This window comes from Nomascus leucogenys, chromosome 15 (genome assembly GCF_006542625.1).
Source record: "Nomascus leucogenys isolate Asia chromosome 15, Asia_NLE_v1, whole genome shotgun sequence".
NCBI lineage: Eukaryota > Metazoa > Chordata > Mammalia > Primates > Hylobatidae > Nomascus > Nomascus leucogenys.
Genome location: NC_044395.1, coordinates 8679071 through 8700015, shown reverse-complemented (window position 1 = coordinate 8700015; position 20945 = coordinate 8679071). Strand labels below are relative to the sequence as shown.

The window sequence follows — 20945 nt, the reverse complement described above, 5'->3', positions numbered from 1 at the left end:
GATTACAGGCGTGAGCCACTGCATCTGGCCAGAAGTGACACTTTAAACAATACTTACCCATCCGCTATGGCATACTCTCTAGTATTTTCTATCTAGTTTCAGTCTTATTGGTTTCCTTTTTATTTTTTAATTTTTAAAATTACGTATTTATTTTTGAGGCAGAATCTCTCTCTGTCACCCAGGCTGGAGTGCAGTGGTGCGATCTCGGCTCACTGCAACCTCCGCCTCCCGGGTTCAAGCCATTTTCCTGCCTCAGCCTCCTGAGTAGCTGGGACTACAGGCACCCGCCACCACGCCCAGCTAATTTTTTGTATTTTTAATAGAGATGGGTTTTCACCACGTTGGCCAGGTTGGTCTCAAACTCCTGATCTCGGGTGATCCGCCCGCTTTGGCCACTCAGAGTGCTGGGATTACAGGAGTGAGCCACCATGCCCAGCTGGTTTCCTTTTTTAAAATGCTGGTCTTAATCCCCTAAATCGACTTCATGGCCCTTGTCCTGGATTAGCACCCGTTAAGAGAAGGTGTATAGAGCACGTGGCACAGTAGCTGTCATATGGTCTGTATCCAATAAGTGTAATTATGGTGTTGCCTGTTATTTTTTTCCACCTTTCAATTTATGTGAGCTTTAAATGGAATAATATATATAACATGGAAAAGTGACTGGCTCTGCCCATGGGTAGGTTTCCTTTCTTCTTCCTGTTGCTGTGTGGCACATGTGAGGAGCTAATGGCCTGAAGGCTGGCATCTGAGAGCTTCCTCTGACCCTCCAGGCCGGGCAGGGCCTGCATCTCCTTTCTGCCATAGCTGTCACCCTGCAGCCTGTCAATGGAACCCTTTATTGCGGTCTGTTCTCTTTTACCTGGGGAAGAAGGGGGAGATAGCAGGGAGAGGGGTGTGACTCAGAAATCCAGGCTGCCTCTTGAAAGGCCAGTTGTTTCCCCATGTAAACCAGGAAGTGAAATCTCAAGTTCAGAAGAGGAGACAGGCATTTGTGAGTGAGGCCAGGGCGGGGAGCAGAGGGATGGGATCCTGGGAATCGTTTCTCTGGTTGCGGGAACTCCCGGTACTGTAGCCACAGGCCAGGGTTTTCCGCTCTGTGCTATTTGCAGAGGCAAAACCCGGACTTCCTGAGGGAGGGGTGAGTTCTTGTTTGGAAGGAGCATTTTTTTTTTTTTTTTTTGAGACGGAGTCTCGCTCTGTCGCCCAGGCTGGAGTGCAGTGGCGCAATCTCGGCTCACTGCAGGCTCCGCCCCCCGGGGTTCACGCCATTCTCCTGCCTCAGCCTCCCGCGTAGCTGGGACTACAGGCGCCCGACACCACGCCCGGCTAATTTTTTTTTGTATTTTTAGTAGAGACGGGGTTTCACCGTGTTAGCCAGGATGGTCTCGATCTCCTGCCCTCGTGATCCGCCCGCCTCTGCCTCCCAAAGTGCTGGGATTACAGGCATGAGCCACCGCGCCCGGCCGGAAGGAGCATTTTAAAAGACAAGTCATTCTCAGAAGAGTTTGCTTGGTAGCGTTGTTAATGAAGAACAAACTAGAAACAAATAACAGTAGAGTAGGTAGATAAACCGAGGTATATTCCTACAGTGCCTCTCTACAGCAGTGAAAATGAACTACAGCTGCCTGTATTAATGACGGATAAATCTCACCATGTAGGGCAAGAAAAGCAAGACAGAATACACATGGTGTGATTAAAATGGTACAAAGTTGAAAAACAAGCAGAAGTGAACAATATACTGCCTAGGGATGCATACATGTGTGATAAGACTATGAGGACAAAAAGGACAAAAGGAAATGATTAACCCCCAAATTAGGGAGGTGATTATCCTTGGTCGGGGTGGGGCAGGACAGAGAGAATGTTAAAATTCTGGTTATATTTTGTTTCTTGGATTGTGTGTTCTGAGCATATGTATTCTTTTTATTTTACTTAGGTCTTTAAGTGGTACATATTTTATATACACACACACCCGAGTTTTATATGTACAATGTATTTCCCAGTTGAAAGTTAAGACAAACTGGCAGGTCCTTAGATGGACTAGAAAGATCGTCCCATGAATTTCAAGGGCTCCATCCTCATTCTGAAGTGTGGTTTTCAGTTACAGTTCTCAAAGTGATGGTATTTGGTTTCAGCCTCCTACTTCTGGGTTTTGGGCATTCGTGGACTTTCGTTTCTGCATGCTTCCCCTTCTTTGGGGTGTGGGGATGGCTGGGCCCCCCCTTTTCTCCCCAATGATTGTTGTTCTCTTCTTTGTGTCCATATGTCCTCAACGTTTAGCTCCCACGTATAAGTAAGGACACACATATTTGGTTTTCTGTTCCTGCTTTAGTTGGCTTAGGATAATGGCCTCCAGCTCCATCCATGTTGCAGCAAATGACATGATCTCACTCTTTCTTATGGCTGTATAGTATTCTATGGTGTATATGTACCACATTTCTTTAGTCAGTCTAGATGTTGGTGTGGATGCAGTGAAAAGGGAACACTTCTACACTGTTGTGAGAATGGAAACTAGTACAACCATTACTGGAAACAGTGTGGAGATTCCTTAAAGAACTAAAAGTAGATCTACCATTTGATCCAGCAATCCCACTACTAGGTATCTACCCAGAGGAAAATAAGCATTATATGAAAAGGATATTTGCACATGCATGTTTACAGCAGTACAACTTGCGATTGCAAAAATATGGAACCAGCCCAAATGTCCATCAATCAACAAGTGGGTAAAGAAAATGTGGTATATATCATACTATGGAATACTACTCAGCCATAAAATGGAATGAAATAATGGCATTTGCAGCAAGCTGGATGGAATTGGAGAATATTATTCTAAGTGAAATAACTCAGGAATGGAAAGCCAAACATTGTATGTTCTTATTCATATGTGGGAGCTAAGCTATCAGGATGAAAAGGCATAAGAATGATACATGGGACTTAGAGGAAAGGGTGGGGAGTGGTGAGGGATAAAAGGTTATACATTAGGTACAGTGTACACTGCTCAGGTGATGCGTGCATCAAAATCTCAGAAATCACCACTAAAGAACTTATTCATGTAAGTTCCTACCTGTTCCCCAAAAACCTATTGAAATAAAAAGATAAAAAATTTTTAAAAATTGCTCTACCGTAAAGACACATGCACATATATGTTCGTTGTAGAACTATTCATGATAGCAAAGACATGGAATCAACCTAGATGCCCACTTGAGGGTGGAGGGTTGGAGGAGTAAGAGGATCAAAAAACTCCCTATCAGGTATTATCCTTATTACCTGGGTGATGAAATAGTCTCTATGCCAAACCCCTGCGAGACAATTTATCTGTAAACAAAGCTGTACATGCACGGTTTAACCTAAAATAAGAGTTAAAAAAAATAAAAAGAATATTTCTGGGCCGGGTGCAGTAGCTCATGCCTGTAATTCCAGCACTTTGGGAGGCCGAGGCAGGTGGATCACTTGAGGCCAGGAGTTCGAGACCAGCCTGGCCAACATGGTGAAACCCTTTCTCTACTAAAAATACAAAAGTTAGATGAGTGTGGTGGCATGTGCCTGTAGTTCCAGCTACTCAGGAGGCTGAAGTTGGAGGATTGCTTGAGCTCAGGAGGTCAAGGCTGCAGTGAACTGTGATTATGCCACTACACTCCAACCTGGGTGGCAGAGCAAAACCCTGTCTCTCAAAAAAAATAAAAGAAAAGAAAACCAGTAAAACCAGTAAGGAGTATTACATGATTGAGGCCATGTTAATATGCATGCTCAACCAGAGTGCTGAGGTTCTAGTTTTTCCTCCACCTGCCCAGTGTCTCATCTCCATGCCACTCAAAGGAGAGTGTCTTTTCTTTCTCTTTGAGACAGTCTCAGTCTGTTGTCCAGACTGGAGTACAATGGTACATCTTGGCTCATTGCAACCTCCACCTCCCGGGTTCAAGCGATTCTCCTGCCTCAGCCTCCCGAGTAGCTGGGATTACAGGCGCCCGCCACCACACCAGGCCAATTTTTGTATTTTTAGTAGAGACAGGGTTTCATCATGTTGGCCAGGCTAGTCTCAAACTCCTGACCTCAAGTGATCCGCCCACCTCGCCCTTTCAACATGCTGGGATTACAGATGTGAGTCACCACGCCTGGCTGGAGAGTGCTTTTGATGTCCAGGTCGAGTGGATTCTCTTTTCTTGCATTCCAACAGTCCTTCAAATCATGCTGCTTTTTAGTTTGTTTCATATTTGAACCACTGTTTTATTAGCTTTTACTTTTTCATGGAGTTTTTAGTTGCCTCTTTTTTCATTGTGGTTAAAGGAATAATGTACCTTTACTCTGCTCTTGAAATTATCCAGTTTGATAATCCATTACATCAAGTTTGTCCAACCTGCAGCCCAGGACAGCTTTGAATGCGGCCCAACACAAATGTATAAACTTTCTTAAAACATGAGATTTTTTCCGTGATTTCCTTTTTTTTTTTTTCCAGCTCATCAGTTATTATTAGTGTTAGTATATTTCATGTAAGACCCAAGACAGTTCTTCTAGTGTGGCCCAGGGAAGCCAAAAGATTGGACACCCTTGCATTACATCATATTTCCTTCCTTGCTGGTAACATTGTTTCCAGAAAGCTCTTTCCTGCTTTTCCAATCTGGACAGGTGATTCTTTAAGCGAGTTGTTCAGGCCTCAATCTGAGACTTCCTTTTGCAACTTTTGTGAGTTAGATGTTTTCTGTATTCTACGTCTGTTTCTTTCTTGTTTTATTCTCTTTATTAGCTGAAGTACATTCTTTTTTTTTTTTTTTTTCATGTTTTTCTTGAGATGGAGTCTTGCTCTGTCGCTCAGGCTGGAGTGCAGTGGCATGATATCGGCTGACTGCAACCTCCGCCTCCCGGTTTCAAGCCATTCTCCTGCCTCAGCTTCCAAGTAGCTGGAATTACAGACACCCGCCACCGCACCTAGCTAATTTTTTGTATTTTTAATAGAGACAGGATTTCACCTTGTTGGCCAGGCTGGTCTTGAACTCCTGACCTCAGGTGATCTGCCCACCTCAGCCTCCCAAAGTGCTGTGATTACAGGTGTGACCCACCATGCCTGGCCTCTTTTTTCTCTTTTTTTTTTTGAGACGGAGTCTTGCTCTGTCGCCCAGGCTGGAGTGCAGTGGCGCCATCTCGGCTGACTGCAAGCTCCGCCTCCCAGGTTCACGCCATTCTCCTGCCTCAGCCTCCCAAGTAGCTGGTACTACAGGCGTGTGCCACCACGCCCAGCTAATTTTTTGTATTTTTTAGTAGAGACGGGGTTTCACCATGTTAGCCAGGATGGTCTCGATCTCCTGACCTCGTGATCCACCCGCCTCGGCCTCCCAAAGTGCGGGGATTACAGGCGTGAGCCACTGCGCCCGGCTGCCCGGCCTCTTTCTTATAGTCTGGTAGATTGTCTGCATTTTGTCTTCTAGACCTTCTAGTGAAGGTGTTAATTTGACAGTCATATTTTAAATTCTCCTCTCTCTGGTTCTCTGATTATTTCATTCTCATAGCATTTTACTCTTTTTTTTTTTATTGAGGCCAAATTATGTTGAATCTCTCTGGCACACTAATTATAATTATTTTTAAAATTATCTCCTGACCCTCAAATTATTTTATTTCCTCTGGGATCTGGTTGTTTATCTTGGTCATCCTTATTCAGGCTGCTGGTTTCTTTCAATGGCTGGTGATTCACATGCGCTCACTCATATTTTACAGTGCAGCACAGTGTGGCATGTCCAGTGACATTCATTGAGACTTGGTACCCGTGCCCCTTTCAGAGTGAACTAAAGACGTGCCCTTCAGGCAGGAAGTTGAGAGAGGCCATATTTTGGAGTGTTCAGCCTACAGCTCTTCTTGTGGTCTGGTCTGCTCAACCCCAGCACAGTTTCTTTCTGTGTGTGGAGAAGTAGGGGGGGCTCGCAGCTCTAAGGCCAAGCCTGTCATTTCATAGCTCCCTGACGCATTGCATATCGGCTCTTGCTCTTCCTGTTCACACGGAGCTTTGCAGAATGCCATTAGCCCCACAGCCATCCTGAAGTAGTGTTTCCCACTCTCTATCCATTGTAACTGAGGGCCTCTCCTGCCACCCCAGGGGCTGCATTTGGAGTTACCAAATTTGCTTGTGGGCCAGGAGACCCTGGAGTTTTGCCATCAGGTCCTGTTGCCTCCCTACCCCCTCTGCTTTCTGGACTTCAGAGGACTAGCGAGAGGGAGGGAAGGAACTGAGGGTTTGTACAAGAAGCCTGTCAGATCCAGGGTCTTGCTAAAGTCAGCGTCTGCCTCTCCTCTGTCTCTAATAGCAGCTCTGTGCTTTCCTAGAGACAGGTAATTAGTGGTTAGAGGCTTGCTGTGGAGTGGTTGAAGTTTCCAGTAGGATCCTGACCACACCCTTCAGCCCTGTTTATCCTTGACGTGGAGGTCTCTTCGGGCTTCACTTGAGCACTTCCAGTGTTTCTGTAATGTGGGACAGAGAACACCCTGCCTTGCTTGGCCTGGGGCCAGAGGATGACTTAAGATCCACGGCAGCCAGCCTTCCCTCCACCCTCTGGCCTGGTCTCCCCATTACCATGCAGCCAGGGCTGAGGAGAGTGTCGCCTAGCCAGGGGACAACCCACAGAGGAGGAAAGAGAAGGCAGATCCAGGAGAGCCTCCCACCAACCTCTCGTTCTTTCAGCCTTTCTCTGGCATGCCTCGCGAAGTCCCGTCATCTGACCCATCCCTGGCTGGCTCTGCCTGGCTCTTGTGGAGAGGACATGGCGGGTGGGCTTCAACTCAGATCATGCATTGCTGTTGCTTCTTCTCAGTGCTCCTGGGCCTGCACATCTGGGTTAAATAAGTTAAGCTGGCTCCTCCGAGCAATGGGGAAGCAAAAGCCACAGACCGAGCCATAGAGATGAGCTCATCCTGTAGAAGCCATCAGCAACGGCTGGAAAGCAGTCTTGTTTGAACATGTGTATGGGAAGGAGAGCAGACTGTCTGTGGTTTGTGTTTTCATGTTTCATGTGCAGCAGCATTTTCCTGGGGATTTGGCTAAGCTAGCTTTGGCAGGGAGCAGAGAGGCAGCTGCTCTTAACTTTCCTCTAGATAGCCCTGCCTCCCACCTCTGAGAGCGGTTGGGCTTTTGTGTCTAGATGGGGGACAAAGGGTTGCTTTATTTATTGGAGAAGGGCTTGCAGCAGATCCTCAGGGTCTTGATGGACAAGTCAGAGCTGTGTTAGTCCGGGGCACATCAGCCTGCTCATCTGAGCTGCAGAGAGAAGGAACATATGCCTAGAGGGGTACTTTTCAGCTGGAGGCATCACTATCATCATTCTCACCGCTAGAACATCCTGTAGATGAAGAGCTGCTGCCCTGAACTCCACCAGGCCCCTCTGCTGGGACTTCCCCCTTCATGCCTCCCACCGCATAATCTAACACTGCTATACTTGGTAGGGGAGGTGGTAGGGGACAGGATGGTACCACAAATGTAGGCCAAAACAGCTATTGTTTCTAGTTGTGAACCAGTCTGGAAGCAAGGTCCTCTTCCGTCCCTTTGTGCTCCCCCCAGAACCTGCTGTCCCGCAGCATTGGCCACAGTATCCCCTGGTGAAGCTGTCCTCACATGGCTCTCCAGAGCTCAGGGGAGTGGACTCTCCTTCCCTGAGCTCCCCAGGAAGCATCGTGGAGAACACAAGCAGAGCAAGAGCAGCGTCATCTCTGCATGCTCTGACCACACCCCTCTGTCTCTACCTCACTTGCTCTGGCACCTCATTTTGCCCTCTGGTTTCGCCGACAGCTGTTTACGTGTCTCTAGGAAGAATTGGAGCTAGTCATGTTTTTCCTATCTGATAGGGCTGCTTTTGGAAAACATGGCCCCAGCACAAGTATCTTAGGAACGGCCCAAAAGAGGTTGGGCCTTTGGGATACGGGAGTATTGCATAGAGGAACCAGACTGCCTGGGTTCAGATCTCAGCTCTGCCACCATTAATAGCTGTGTGTCCTTGGGCAAATTACTTAACATCTCTGGGGCTCAGTTTTAAGGGGTAGCTTCCTTTTAACATATTTGTTACACAAGTGATATGTAAATATATATAACTCCATCATCCAGGATTGATCTCTCTCAACATCTCAGAGTATGTCCTTTCAGATTTTTTTTTTTTTTTGAGATGGAATCTTGCTCTGCCACCCAGGCTGGAGTGTAGTGAGGCAGTCTTGACTCATTACAACCTCTGCCTCCCAGGTTCAAACGACTCTCCTACCTTAGCCTCCCGAGTATCTGCGACTACAGACACCCCCATGATACCCAGCTAATTTTTGTATTTTTAGTAGAGACAGGGTTTTACCATGTTGGCCAGGCTGGTCTCTAACTGCTGACCTCCAGTGATCCGCCCACCTTGGCCTCCCAACGTGCTGGGATTACAGGCATGAGCCACTGCGCCTGGCCATTCTTTTTTTTGTTTGTTTGAGACGGAGTCTCCCTCTGTCACTCAGGTGGCATGATCTCCACTCACTGCAACCTCCACCTCCTGGGTTCAAGCAATTCTGCCTCAGCCCCCGGAGTAGCTGGGATTACAGGTGCATTCGGCCATGCCTGGCTAATTTTTGTATTTTTAGTAAAGATGGGATTTCACCATCCTGCCCAGGCTGGTCTCAAACTCCTGACCTCAAGTGATCCACACGCCTCGGCCTCTCAAAGTGCTGGGATTATAGGCGTGAGCTACGGTGCCTGGCCGTAATGTATTCTGTTCTACAGACTGTACTGCGAGGTCTCATCAGTGTCAGGTGTTATCTTAGGCACTGCACACACAGTGTACGTAACAGAGTTCCTGCTCTCGTGGACCTGATGTTCCACTGGAGACTGTCTTAAAGAACAAGCAAGTATGTCACGTGGCAACAAACAGCAAAGATTGAAAGTAAAGCATCATAAGGGAGACAGGAGGACAGGGACATGGGCTTCTAGTGCCAAGGGGACAGTTTGAATGCCCACCTACTTCCTTTATAGCCTGCTCTGACAATGATATTAAAGGAATATTTAAAAAAAATTAACCCATCAAGACTACAAGGGCCAGGTGCAGTGGCTCATGCCCATAATCCCAACACATTGGGAGGCCGAGGTGGGTGGATTACTTGAGCCCAAGAGTTTGAGACCATCCTGGGAAACATGGCAAAACCCCATATCTACAAAAAATACAAAAATTAGCCAGGTGTAGTGGTGTGTGCCTATAGTCCCAGCTACCTGGGAGGTTGAGGCGGGAAGATCACTTCAGTCCAGGACGTAGAGGCTGCACTCCAGCCTGGGAGACAGAGCCAGGCCCTGTCTCCAAAAAAAAAAAATGAGAGGAGACAACAAAATTTCCAAACCTAGGATACATAAGGAGGAGCGGTAACTGGATCTGAGAGAGGACACCTTGGCCAGCAGTCCCTCAAGTCTCCTTTCCCCTTTCATATGGAACTTGCTCCTTCCTTGCCCCAGCAGGAGAGTAGAGCAGAAATGTCTGGAGAGGGTGACATACCAGGTGGCCAGGGAAGGTGGCTCACTCCTGTAATCCCAGCATTTTGGGAGGCTGAGGTGGGCAGATCCCTTGAGTCCAGGAGTTGGAGATTAGCCTGGGCAACCCTGTCTCTACAAAAAATACAAAAATTGGCCAGGCATGGTGGTGCATGCCTGTCATCCCAGCTACTCAGTAGGCTCAGGCAGGGGGATCGCTAGAGTCCGTTTGGCAGAGGTTGCAGTGAGCCAAGATCACACCATTGCACTCCATCCTGGGTGATAGTGTGACCTAGTCTCAAAAAAAAAAAAAATTCACACAAAGGGTGACACACCAGGTCTGGAAGAGATTCAAGGTACAGCTGAGAGTGGGGTCAGGGCACTGAGGTGTGGAGAGATGAGTGGATGTTTACACCTTGAGCATTTTCAGTGTTGCCGTGATCCCCCGGCCCCCATCCAGCTGCTGCCCTTTCTCATCCCCAGAATACTGTCAGCCAGGCTTATAGCTCCACATGTGCAATTGGAAGTCATCTGTGGAGAATCTGCCCAGCCCGAGAGAAAACCTAAACTCTTGAGGTTCCCTAATGCAAAAGAACAGCCCGACCACCCTAACACAAAGCTCCAGGTGACCACAGTGACACCCACAGAGCTGCCCTTCAGGAGTGAGTGGACAGGCAAGGGGGAGCAGACTCGAAATAAAGCCTCTGCCGAAAAAAGAGAAGAAAAAGAAGAGAAGGAAAGGAAACTTGGAGGAGACAGAAACTGTGTGAGGAGAAGACATTTCAAGAACTATAATTAATCTCAGAGAAATTATGCTGCTATATTGAATGTATAAGATATTATCAATACGGAATTTTATTAAAGCTCTTGGAAATTAAAAATACAGCAGAAATGGAAAATTAAAAAAATAGAAGAGTAGAAGATAAAGTTGTGAAGAAAACTTCCTTAAAAGTCGAGCACAAAGACAAAAGAGATGGAAGATGGAGAAAAGATAAGAAAGTCAGACACTGAATCCAAGAAGTTAAATATCCAAATAGGTGTTGCAGAAAGAAAAGGCAGAGAAAATGAAGAAGAAAGGTCTTTAAAGAAATAATTCAAGACAGTTTCCCAGGTCTGAAGAATATGATTTTTGAGATTGAAAAGGCTCAGCAATTACCTAGCACAATGGATGAAAATAAAGCCACTTTGAGATCCATCCACACCATCAGGGCATTGGAGACAGAAGAAAACAGGTCACAAAGAACTGGGCATCATAATGATCTCAGACTCCACAACAACAGCATTCAGATTTTCTTTTTTTTTTTTTTTTTTTGAGACGGAGTCTAGCTCTGTCGCCCAGGCTGGAGTGCAGTGGCGCAATCTTGGCTCACTGCAAGCTCCGCCTCCCGGGTTCACGCCATTCTCCTGCTTCAGCCTCTCGGAGTAGCTGGGACTACAGGCGCCCGCCACCACGCCCGGCTAATTTTTTGTATTTTTAGTAGAGACAGGGTTTCACCGTGGTCTCGATCTCCTGACCTCGTGATCCGCCCGCCTCGGCCTCCCAAAGTGCTGGGATTACAAGCGTGAGCCACCGCGCCCGGCCCAGATTTTCTTATTTTTATTGATTTTTATTTTTTTGAGACAGAGTCTCACTTTGTCGCCCAGGCTGGAGTGCAGTGGTGCCATCTTGGCTCACTGCAACCTCCGTCTCCTGGGTTCAAGCAATTCTCCTGCCTCATTCTCTCTAGTAGCTGGGATTACAGGCGCACACCACCACGCCCAGCTCATTTTTGTATTTTTAGTAGAGACGGGGTTTCGCCATGTGGGCCAAGTTGGTCTTAAACTCCTGACAGGTGATCCGCCTGCCTGAACCTCTGAAAGGGCTAGGATTACAGGTGTTAGCCACTATGCCCAGCCAGCATTCAGATTTTCTTTCTATCCTAAAATTCTTTTTTTTTTTTTTGAGACAAAGTCTCTTTCTGTCACCAGGCTGGAGTGCAGTGGCGCAATCTCGGCTCACTGCAACCTCCGCCTCCGAGGTTCAAGTGATTCTCCTGCCTCAGCTTCCTGAGTAGCTGGGAGTATAGGCGCGTGCCGCCAGGCCCAGCTAATTTTTTTCATTTTTAGTAGAGACGAGGTTTCACCATGTTGGCCAGTCTATCCTAAAATTCTTTAGCAAAAAGAAAAAAAAATTTTTTTGAGACAGTGTCTTACTTTGTTGCCAGGTTGGAGTCCAGTGGTACAGTCATAGCTCATGGCAGCCTCAAACTCCCGAGTTCAAGTGATTCTCCCACTTCAGCTTCCCGAGTAGTGGCGACCAGAGGCAGGTACCACCACATGTGGCTAATTTATTATTTTTTTGTAGAGATGGGGTCTTGCCACGTAGCACAGGCTGGTCTCGAACTCCTGGGCTGAAGAGATTTCCCCCGTTTCAGCATCCCAAAGTGTTGGAAATACAGGCATGAGCCACCACGCCCAGTAAATTCCTAAGTGTGAGAGTAGAATAAATAGATTTTCAGATGTTTCAAGTCTCAAAATATATCTTGCTTGCACCACGTCTCTGGACACAACTTGAGTTTGTGATTCACAGTTTACAAATTTGATGATTCTGTACTGTTACTAATAGTTACAAGAGACCTTTTTAATCCTCTTATCTGGGAAACAATTTTTAAAATACAATTATTGTTTTACCTTGAGCGGTAGAAAGTTCAGCTTTAGAAACATTGTGTTTATTTCCATTGTAATGTTGTATATGCAAGCTGATGCATGTATTTTTCAAAGCAGGTATACTTTAATGGTTAAAAAAAATACACAGGATGCAAAAAGTTCTTTGAACAAGTAAGGCATTCAAACAATTCTAAATGAATTAAAGTTGCATTTCTTTCTTTTCTTTTTTTTTTGAGACAGGGTCTTGCTCAGTCACCCAGGCTGGAGCGCAGTGGCACGATCACAGCTCACTGCAGCCTTGACCTCCCAGGCTCAAGCAATCCTCCCGCCACCTCAGCCTCCAGAGTAGCTGGGACTACAGGCATGTGCTATCACACCCAGCTAATTTTTGTATTTTTTGTAGAGATAGGGTTTTGCCATGTTGCCCAGGCTGGTCTTGAACTCCTGGGCTCAGGTGATCCAAAGTACTAGGATTATAGGCATGAGCCACCAAACCTGGCCCTAAAGTATTTTTTGTTTGTTTGTTTTTTGAGATGGTGTCTTGCTCTGTTGCCCAGGCTGGAGTGCAGTGGCGCCGTCTCGGCTCACCGCAACCTCTACCTCCCAGGTTCAAGCGATTCTTCCACCTCAGCCTCCCGAGTATCTGGGATTATGGAAACGAGCCATCACGCCCGGCTAATTTTTTTGTGTTTTTGTAGAGATGGGGTTTCACCATATTGGCCAGGATGGTCTTGAACTTCTGACCTTAGGTGATCCGTCCGCCTTGGCCTCCCAAAGTACTGGGATTACAGGTGTGAGCCACTGCACCCAGCCCTAAAGTTGTATTTCTACAGTTATTTATTGTACTCACATAACAGATTGCAGTAGCAAAATTTTTTTTTAGTGTAATTTTTAAATTTTATTTTTAACTGACAAATAATTGTGCATGATGATTTCTGTTTTATGCTTTGGTGGAGCTTTGAATACCTACCTGCTGACCTACTTGGTAAGTTATTTCAGAGAATTGAAAATATTTTCACAGTTTTCCTAATGAAAATTCCAAGAATTGAATTTATAATAATAATAATACCACACTAAAGTTTGAGAATTACTTCTGGGGGTGGCAACTGGAAGTTCTGGGAAGACACATTGTTCTTGTGCCTGATGAGTTTTTTTTTTAGACAGGGTCTCACTCTGTCCCCCAGGCTGGAGTGCAGTGGGGAGATCTCCGCTCATCACAGCCTCCGTTTCCCAGCTCAAGGGATCCTCCCACTTCAGCCTTTTTTTTTTTTTTTTTTTCTTGAGACAGAGTCTCGCTCTGTCACCCAGGCTGGAGTGCAGTGGCGCGATCTCGGCTCACTGCAAGCTCCGCCTCCCAGGTTCACGCCATTCTCCTGCCTCAGCCTCTCCGAGTAGCTGGGACTACAGGCGCCCGCCACCACACCCGGCTAATTTTTTTGTATTTTTAGTAGAGACGGGGTTTCACCGTGGTCTCGATCTCCTGACCTTGTGATCCGCCCGTCTCGGCCTCCCAAAGTGCTGGGATTACAAGCGTGAGCCACCGCGCCTGGCCCACTTCAGCCTTCTGAGTAGCTGGGACTACAGACATGCACCACCATGCCCAGCTAATTTTTCTGCTTTTTTTTTTTTTTTTGTAAAGATGGGATCTCACTATGTTGCTCAGGCTAGTCACAAACTCATGGTCTCAAGCAATCTCCCTCCTTGGCCTCCCAAATTGCTGGGACTATAGGCATGAGCCACTGTGCCTGGCTTGCCTGATGAGTTTAACACGTAAGAGGAGATTTATGTAAACAGGGAAGTGGATTTGGGGATGAATTAGTGACATGTTTATAGAAAATTAAACAAGTAGCCAGAATTTGGGTGGAGATGCCTTCTCTGGCTGGGCATGGTGGCTCATACCTATATCCCAGCATTTTGGGAGGCTAAAGCGGGTAGATCATCTGAGGTCAGGAGTTCGAGACCAGCCTGACTAACATGGTGAAACCCTATCTCTACTAAAAATACAAAAATTAGCGGAGCATGGTGGTGGGCACCTGTAATCCCAGCTACTCACTCGGGTTGCTGAGGCACGAGAATCACTTGAACCCGGGAGGTGGAGGTTGCAGTGAGCCAAGATCGCGCCATTGCACTCCAGCCTGGGAGACACAGTGAGACTCAGTTTCAAAAAAAAAAAAAGAAAAAAGAAAAAAAATTAAACAAGTAAAAATGTAATGACTTATTCCATACACCAAAAATTATGCTGAAGAGAAGAAAATAATCACAGTAAATTTGGCAGTGAACAGCATTTACATCATCATCATAGCATCAGTGTTGAATACTGATTTATCAAAAATTGTGGTAAAATTGTACTGTGAGGTTGAGGGTTAGGAAGTATCTGTGTGTATGTGTGTGTTTGTGCATGTGTGTGCATTTGGTGAAGGGATGGTAAAAAGAGGCAAATTCTCATCTTCCTTAATGAGAAGTCAGTAAGTAATAGTAGAAGTTAAAAGTCAAGTAGGAACAAGATATAAAAATATAATTTAGAATTCTGGAAGTATATAACCAAAGAGGTGGCCGGAAGTGTTGAAAGTGGTGCCTTTGAAGGAGCTGGAAATTGGGAGCAGGGAGGAGCAGAAAAGTGTTTTTGAAAACAAGCTTCATTTGACTCTTTGACATATATGCAAGTACAATTTGAATTAAAAAGACAAACACAATGTTAAAAAGCATGACAGGGGAACTCTGTAAGGAATGTCAGAGGTGCTCTTAATATATTGTGAACATTTTCCAGGGATAGATTTTTGAGGGTTTATGGTTATCCCAGGCTGTGTTTGGAGAATGCCAGCAGGAAGGCCAGGCGCGGTGGCTCACGCCTGTAATCCCAGCACTTTGGGAGGCTGAGGTGGGTGGATTATGAGATCACGAAATCGAGGCCATCCTGGCCAACTTGGTGAAACCCTGTCTCTACTAAAAATACAAGTATTAGCTGGGTGTGGTGGCGTGGGCGTATAATCCTAGCTACTGGGGACACTGAGGCAGGAGAATCGCTTAAACCCAGGAGGCGGAGGTCGCAGTGAGCCAAGATCGCACCACTGCACTCCAGCCTGGTGACAGAGCAAGACTCCATCTCAAAAAATACATACATAAATAAATAATGAGAATCCCAGCAGGAGGGTGGGACTGGGGAGTTGGTCAGTTCTCTGGCTACCAGGAAGAGCTCTGGGCAGGGGCGTTGCCCGGTATCACTCATCCTGAGCAGGCGGTGCCCTCAGTCCACTTGCCAGACAGCATGTGGCAGGGAGAGCCTGGCAAGGCCACCGGGCCTCATCTGCTGACCTGCCGTGGGCAGATGGGGCTGCCGGTGTGGGGCCTGGCCCTGAGCACCACACGGGGATGGGGGCCCTTGGGGGCCACTCCAGGCCCTGGGCCTCAGTTTCCTCGTATGTAAAATGCAATCATAATACCCGTTCATGTTGGTCATGAGGAGTAAATGAGTTCATTTGTGTGTCAGGCTTCGAATAGTGTTATAGGGCTGAGGTTCCGAAAGGTATTGACACCTTAAAAAAAATTTTCCTACTAAAAAAAAATTCCAATCCTGCAGAAAAGTTGTAAGAATAGTACAAAGAACTCCCCTATAAAAGGACTTCATGGCCGGGTGCGGTGGCTCACGCCTGTAATCCCAGCACTTCGGGAGGCCGAGGCAGGTGGATCACGAGGTCAGGAGATCGAGACCATCCTGGCTAACACGGTGAAACCCTGTCTCTACTAAAAATACAAAAAATTAGCCAGGCATGGTGGCAGGCGCCTGTAGTCCCAGCTACTCAGGAGGCTGAGGCAGGAGAATGGCGTGAGCCCGGGAGGCGGAGCTTGCAGTGAGCCGAGATGGTGCCACTGCGCTCCAGCTTGGGAGACAGAGCGAGACTCTTGTCTCAAAAAAAAATAAAATAAAATAAAATAAAAGGACTTCACCTGTTAACATTTGCCACATTGGCTTTTTCTGTCTCCACATATACATAGAATAATGATAACGATGGATATAAAAAAGGGTAAAATTATCCATTTCAGGAAATTTCCCATTCGTATGAGACTTCTGTGATATACAGTCCATAGTTAAGTTGTGCTAGTTGCTTCAGTGCAGGGCACCCCTCCCCAGATCCCAACCTTGGATCTAATCCAATCCCTTTAGTCCCGTCTCTTTAGTCTCCCTTCATCTGGAGCAATTCCTCAGCCTTCTTTGTCTTTCCTAACTTTGACATTTTTGTAGTGTTATAAAGCCACTAGTTTCATTGAATGCCCCTGGATTTTGGTTTGCTGATATTTCCTCATGACTGGACTCAGGTTATGCGTTTTTGGCCAGAATTCCACATGATCAGGAGGCACATGATGTCGGCGTGCCCGGCAGGGGTGACGGTGACTCCCATGGCCTGGCCGAGGTGGTAGCCTTTTGCTGCTCTAAAGCGACTCGTGTTCCCTTTGTAATTAATAAGTAATCTATGGGAGATATTTTTGAGACTGTGCCTGTGTATCCTGTTTCCCAACGTGTTTTCACCTGATGGTTTGATTGTTTATTGAGCATTGACTCCTGACCAAACTCCTCCTGAAGTTCAGCTGCAGGTCAACATCTTAATGGGCATTGAGGTAAACACCAGCGTTCATTTTTTTTTTTTTTTGGCTGCCAACGTAAACCTTAGCATTAGGAAATATATTGATTTGTATCAAAGAGGTTTTATTCCATTTGGGACAAAAATGTTCTTCCTGGGTTTAAAGTCGAAAAGGCCAGATTCATTTATTCATTTGTTCACTATTTATTGAGTGCTTACTGTATGCCAGGCACTATTCCAGGTGCTGGGGACAAATTTTTTTTTTCTTCTGGAAGCTGCATAGTAGTTGGGGAGTCAGACAGTCAGTCCACATGCTGCTGTGAGGGAGTGAGAAGTGAAGAGGAAGCAGGCTGGTGGAGGAGACAGAGGGCCCCAAGGTTAGGGCTGCTGTTTTACCAGAGCTGACCGAGCCTGAGGAGCTGGCCTCAGAGCAGAGGCCTGGATGAAGCAAGGAGCAGCGTGGCTCCTTGGGTAGGAGGGTCAGCTTGGCCGTGGGAGCGGCCAGTGCATGGCCCAGAGAGGAGCCCATGGCTGACGTGAGTTAGTGGGTCAGTGGGGAGCCGGCGCGGCTGGAGCAGAGGCCCCAAGCGGGAGAGAGGCAGTGCATGAAGGTGGAAAGAGGGCCAGGGTGAGGTGACCAACAGCCTCGTAGTCCACGGCAGGAAGCACGGGAGCTGTGGAGCAGGGGACAGTTTGAGGGTGGCAGCCCCCACCTCAGTGTGGCCCTGACTGAGGCTTTTGGTGGAGATGTGAGGGAAGCCAGGCCCCTTAGGAGTGAGTGCTCTAGGGGTACGTGGGGAGCTCTGAGAGTACTGCAGTCAGGTTCCCATCCCTGCAGGCGCACCTCAGGAAAGGCAGGAGGATGGCAGGAAGTGAGCAGATGGAAAATAAGCGCCTGTGGATGCGCTTGCTGCTGAGGGGAGGCGGGAGGGGCCGGCTTGGTGAGACGCCAGTTTCCCTGCACCCTGGGTGGCTGGGGCAGGTCTCACACAGGCCTCGGCAGACCAGGGCACGCTCACAGGCCGGGTGGCTTTCTGATCCGGAGCAGCCAGGAGCCCCAGGCTGGGAGCCCGGCTGGGTGTCCCTGCCCGCAGAGGCCGGCTGCTCTCCAGTGCCCGCTCTGGCTCTGTGCCCTGCCCATCTTACCCCCACTCTCAGGGAGCTCCACTGCCCAACCCAGGCAACTGAGGCAACAGTGGAGAGAATCCAAGCTAGGATTGGAGGAGCGCTTTTCTCCATGCGAGGCACTTCCTGCATCTTTCCTTCTACTGACTCGTTTAATTCTCCCAACAGCCCTGGAATGTAGGTGCTGTTATTGTTACCCCAGATTGTAGAAGTCAGGAGACTGAAGCCACAGAGAGGGTCAGTCACTTGCCTGAGGTTATGCAGCTAATAAGTGCAGAGCCAGGACTTGCACCCAGGCTGACTGGCTCCAAAATCTCTGTTCTCATCCACCAAACTCCACTGCAGATGTATGGATTTCCCTCAGGTCCACTGCAAGGGCCAAGGTGGTGCCGTTCAATCTACTTCAAGCAGTCTCCTACCTCTTGAGATCTTGGTGTGCCTGACCTCTGACCTCTGGCCTATGACCCATGACGCTGAGCTGTTAGAGAACAGAGTGAGAAGCAAGAAAACAGTTTTTTGCTGCTCCTCAGAGAGTTGTGAGGAGGCCTTCATGCCCCCTTTTCAGAGTCAGATCCAGGGATTCCCAGGATTGGGTGACATTTATTTAGCACCTCCAGTGATCCAGGTGATATGTTTTATTTAATGTAAACAACTCTGAGGCAGATTTGATGACCACCCTTTAATAGGTGAGGAAACCTAAGCTCTAAGATGTTAAGCCCCATGCCCAAGGGTACACAGCCAGTATGGAGAGTCATGTGGCCAGCCTGGGGCCAGCGTCCATGTCTTCCCACTGTGCTGCTGTGCCTCCCAGAGCTGATGGACTGGGATGTTTGATGGGACAGAAGCCATGTGCCTGGTATGTCATCTCTGCACATCCCCACTGGGACTTGGAAGTAGAAATTGGAAGTAGGCTGTGGTGTTGCAGGAGCGCTGGCTTTAGGGTGAGAAGGCCTCAGTTCCAGGTTCGCCTCTGCCATATTTCACAGTGTGGTACTGGATGACTCTTTTGAGTCCCAGCCCACTCTCTTCACTGACATATGAAAGCAGGGTTAAAACCACCTATGACCTCAGACCAAATATGAAAGTCTAGGTTGGTAGTTCTTAGCCGGGTTTTGCGGTGTGTGAGTCAGTGTGAGGACTTCGTGGTGGTGAAATGTTCCTGCCGGGTTCTCAGCTCTCTCGGGTTTCCCTGGGAGAACCTATCTGAACCCAGATTAAGAGAGTCAGAGGGGAACCATGGGTCTTTTGAGAAAGATCCAAGCTGATTTTGAAATACCCCTAAGATCTATGTTAAAACACTATGTATACAGGTTAGAGTAATGATAACAATTGTACCAGATGTTATTAAAAATAAGGGAAAGGACTTAACCAAAACCAGGTGGTTTTGGACCAGGAAGCTAGCCTAGAGTCTGTTTACGAAAACTGCAAGACATCCTTCTAGTTTCAAACTGTGCTTCTCACCTGAGGACAGTTTTTCCTTTCAGGGGACACATTTGGCAATGTCTGGAGACATTTTGGGTTGTCACAACTTGGGGAGGGTGCTACTGACATCCCAATAGAGGCCAGGGATGCAGCTGAACATCCTTCAATGCACAGGACAGCCCCTGCAACAGAGAATTATCCAGGCCAAAATGTCAGTGGTGCTGAGATTGAGAAACCCTGGATTAAACATCACAGCACTTATGTGGTGGTTACTGTGTGCCAGACATTATTCTAAGAACTTCACAGGTAATTGACTTGTTTAATCCTGCCAGCCTTATGACACAGGAGCTTTTACTATCCTCATTTGGCAGATGAGGAAGTAGTGGCACCAAGAGGTTAAACAGCTAAACCGTGCTCCTGGGTGGGGCCAAGGTCCCATTCAGAATAAGGAGCAGGCAGAGCCGGGACTTGAACTGAGTCTGGCTGCAGAGTCTGTGCCTGGAACCACTGCGCTGTGCTGCACTGCCCGTCATTAAGGGGACTACTGGGCTTTAAACCATATATATACGTATATATATATATATATTTTTTTTTAGATGGAGTTTTGCTCGTTGCCCAGGCAGGAGTGCAATGGTGCAATCTGGGCCCACCGCAACCTCTGCCTCCCAGGTTCGAGTGGTTCTTCCGCCTCAGCCTCCCGAGTAGCTGGGATTACAGGCATGTGCCACCACGCCCGCTTAATTTTGTATTTTTAGTAGAGACAGGGTTTCTCTACGTTGGTCAGGCTGGTCTTGAACTCCCAACCTCAGGTGATCCACCTGCCTCGGCCTCCCAAAGTGCTGGGATTACAGGCATGAGCCACTGTGCCCGGCCTTTAAACCATATTTTCAGCGTTGGGTCCAGAAAGCCACATACCTAGAAATTTGGTATGTGAGAAGAGTTAGAGACCTCTCATTCCTCTGCCAGTAAGATGGAGCAGGAAGGGCTGGGGTTCGCCTGATGAGGGGCCCAGTGACCCATAGGTAAGAACCTTATGTTTTCCAGATTCTGAGTGTGGCTCAGCTCGTGAATGCAGTGGCACAAGGCGCTCTGTGGGAGTGGATCTTTGGTGCATGATCCTCTTGGATTTTGGCTTCCCTCAGGGAATCAAAGCCAGGGCGGGAGTTCTCTCCTCACCGTGGTGCCTGTGGCATAGAGAGTGGACATTGCTTCCCTGTCACAGGCTGTGCTGTGTCGTTGCAGATGTAAAGACGACCGTGGTTTACCCTGCCACAGAGAAACACCTGCAGAAGTACCTGCGCCAGGACCTCCGCCTGATCCGAGAGACGGGAGATGACTACAGGAACATTACTCTACCCCACCTGGAGTCCCAGAGCCTCAGCATCCAGGTGACTGGCTGCGTGTCTCAGATGCAGAGCACTGCTCCCGTGACTGGTGCCTCCTCTTACGAGTGTCTATTGGGGTCGTATTAGGGGCCAGGCGCTGTGCTGGGCGAGGGGATGGGGGTACAGTAAAGAGCATGGCGGACAGAATCCCCGCCTTGTGCAGCTTACATCCCATGCACAGTCACACAGTGTGTGACCATACACAGATATCTCAGGATCTATATGCTCTGTGAGATAATGAGGGCTGCGGAGAGAAATAGACAGGATAGGTGGGACCAAAAGGCCTGGGGTGGGCAGTTGCCATTTTATATAGCATGGTGAGAGAAGGCATTGGGG

At 47.7% G+C, this 20945-nt stretch overlaps 1 protein-coding gene across 1 annotated transcript in view; it reads left to right on the top strand.

Moving 5' to 3' along the window:
- Nucleotides 1–20945, top strand: part of DCPS (decapping enzyme, scavenger) — a 48674-nt gene that overhangs the window by 9235 nt on the left and 18494 nt on the right. The window contains exon 3 of the mRNA XM_003253370.4: nt 20467–20612. Coding sequence (XP_003253418.1) covers nt 20467–20612 — 146 coding nt within the window. The remainder of the gene's footprint in view (nt 1–20466; nt 20613–20945) is intronic.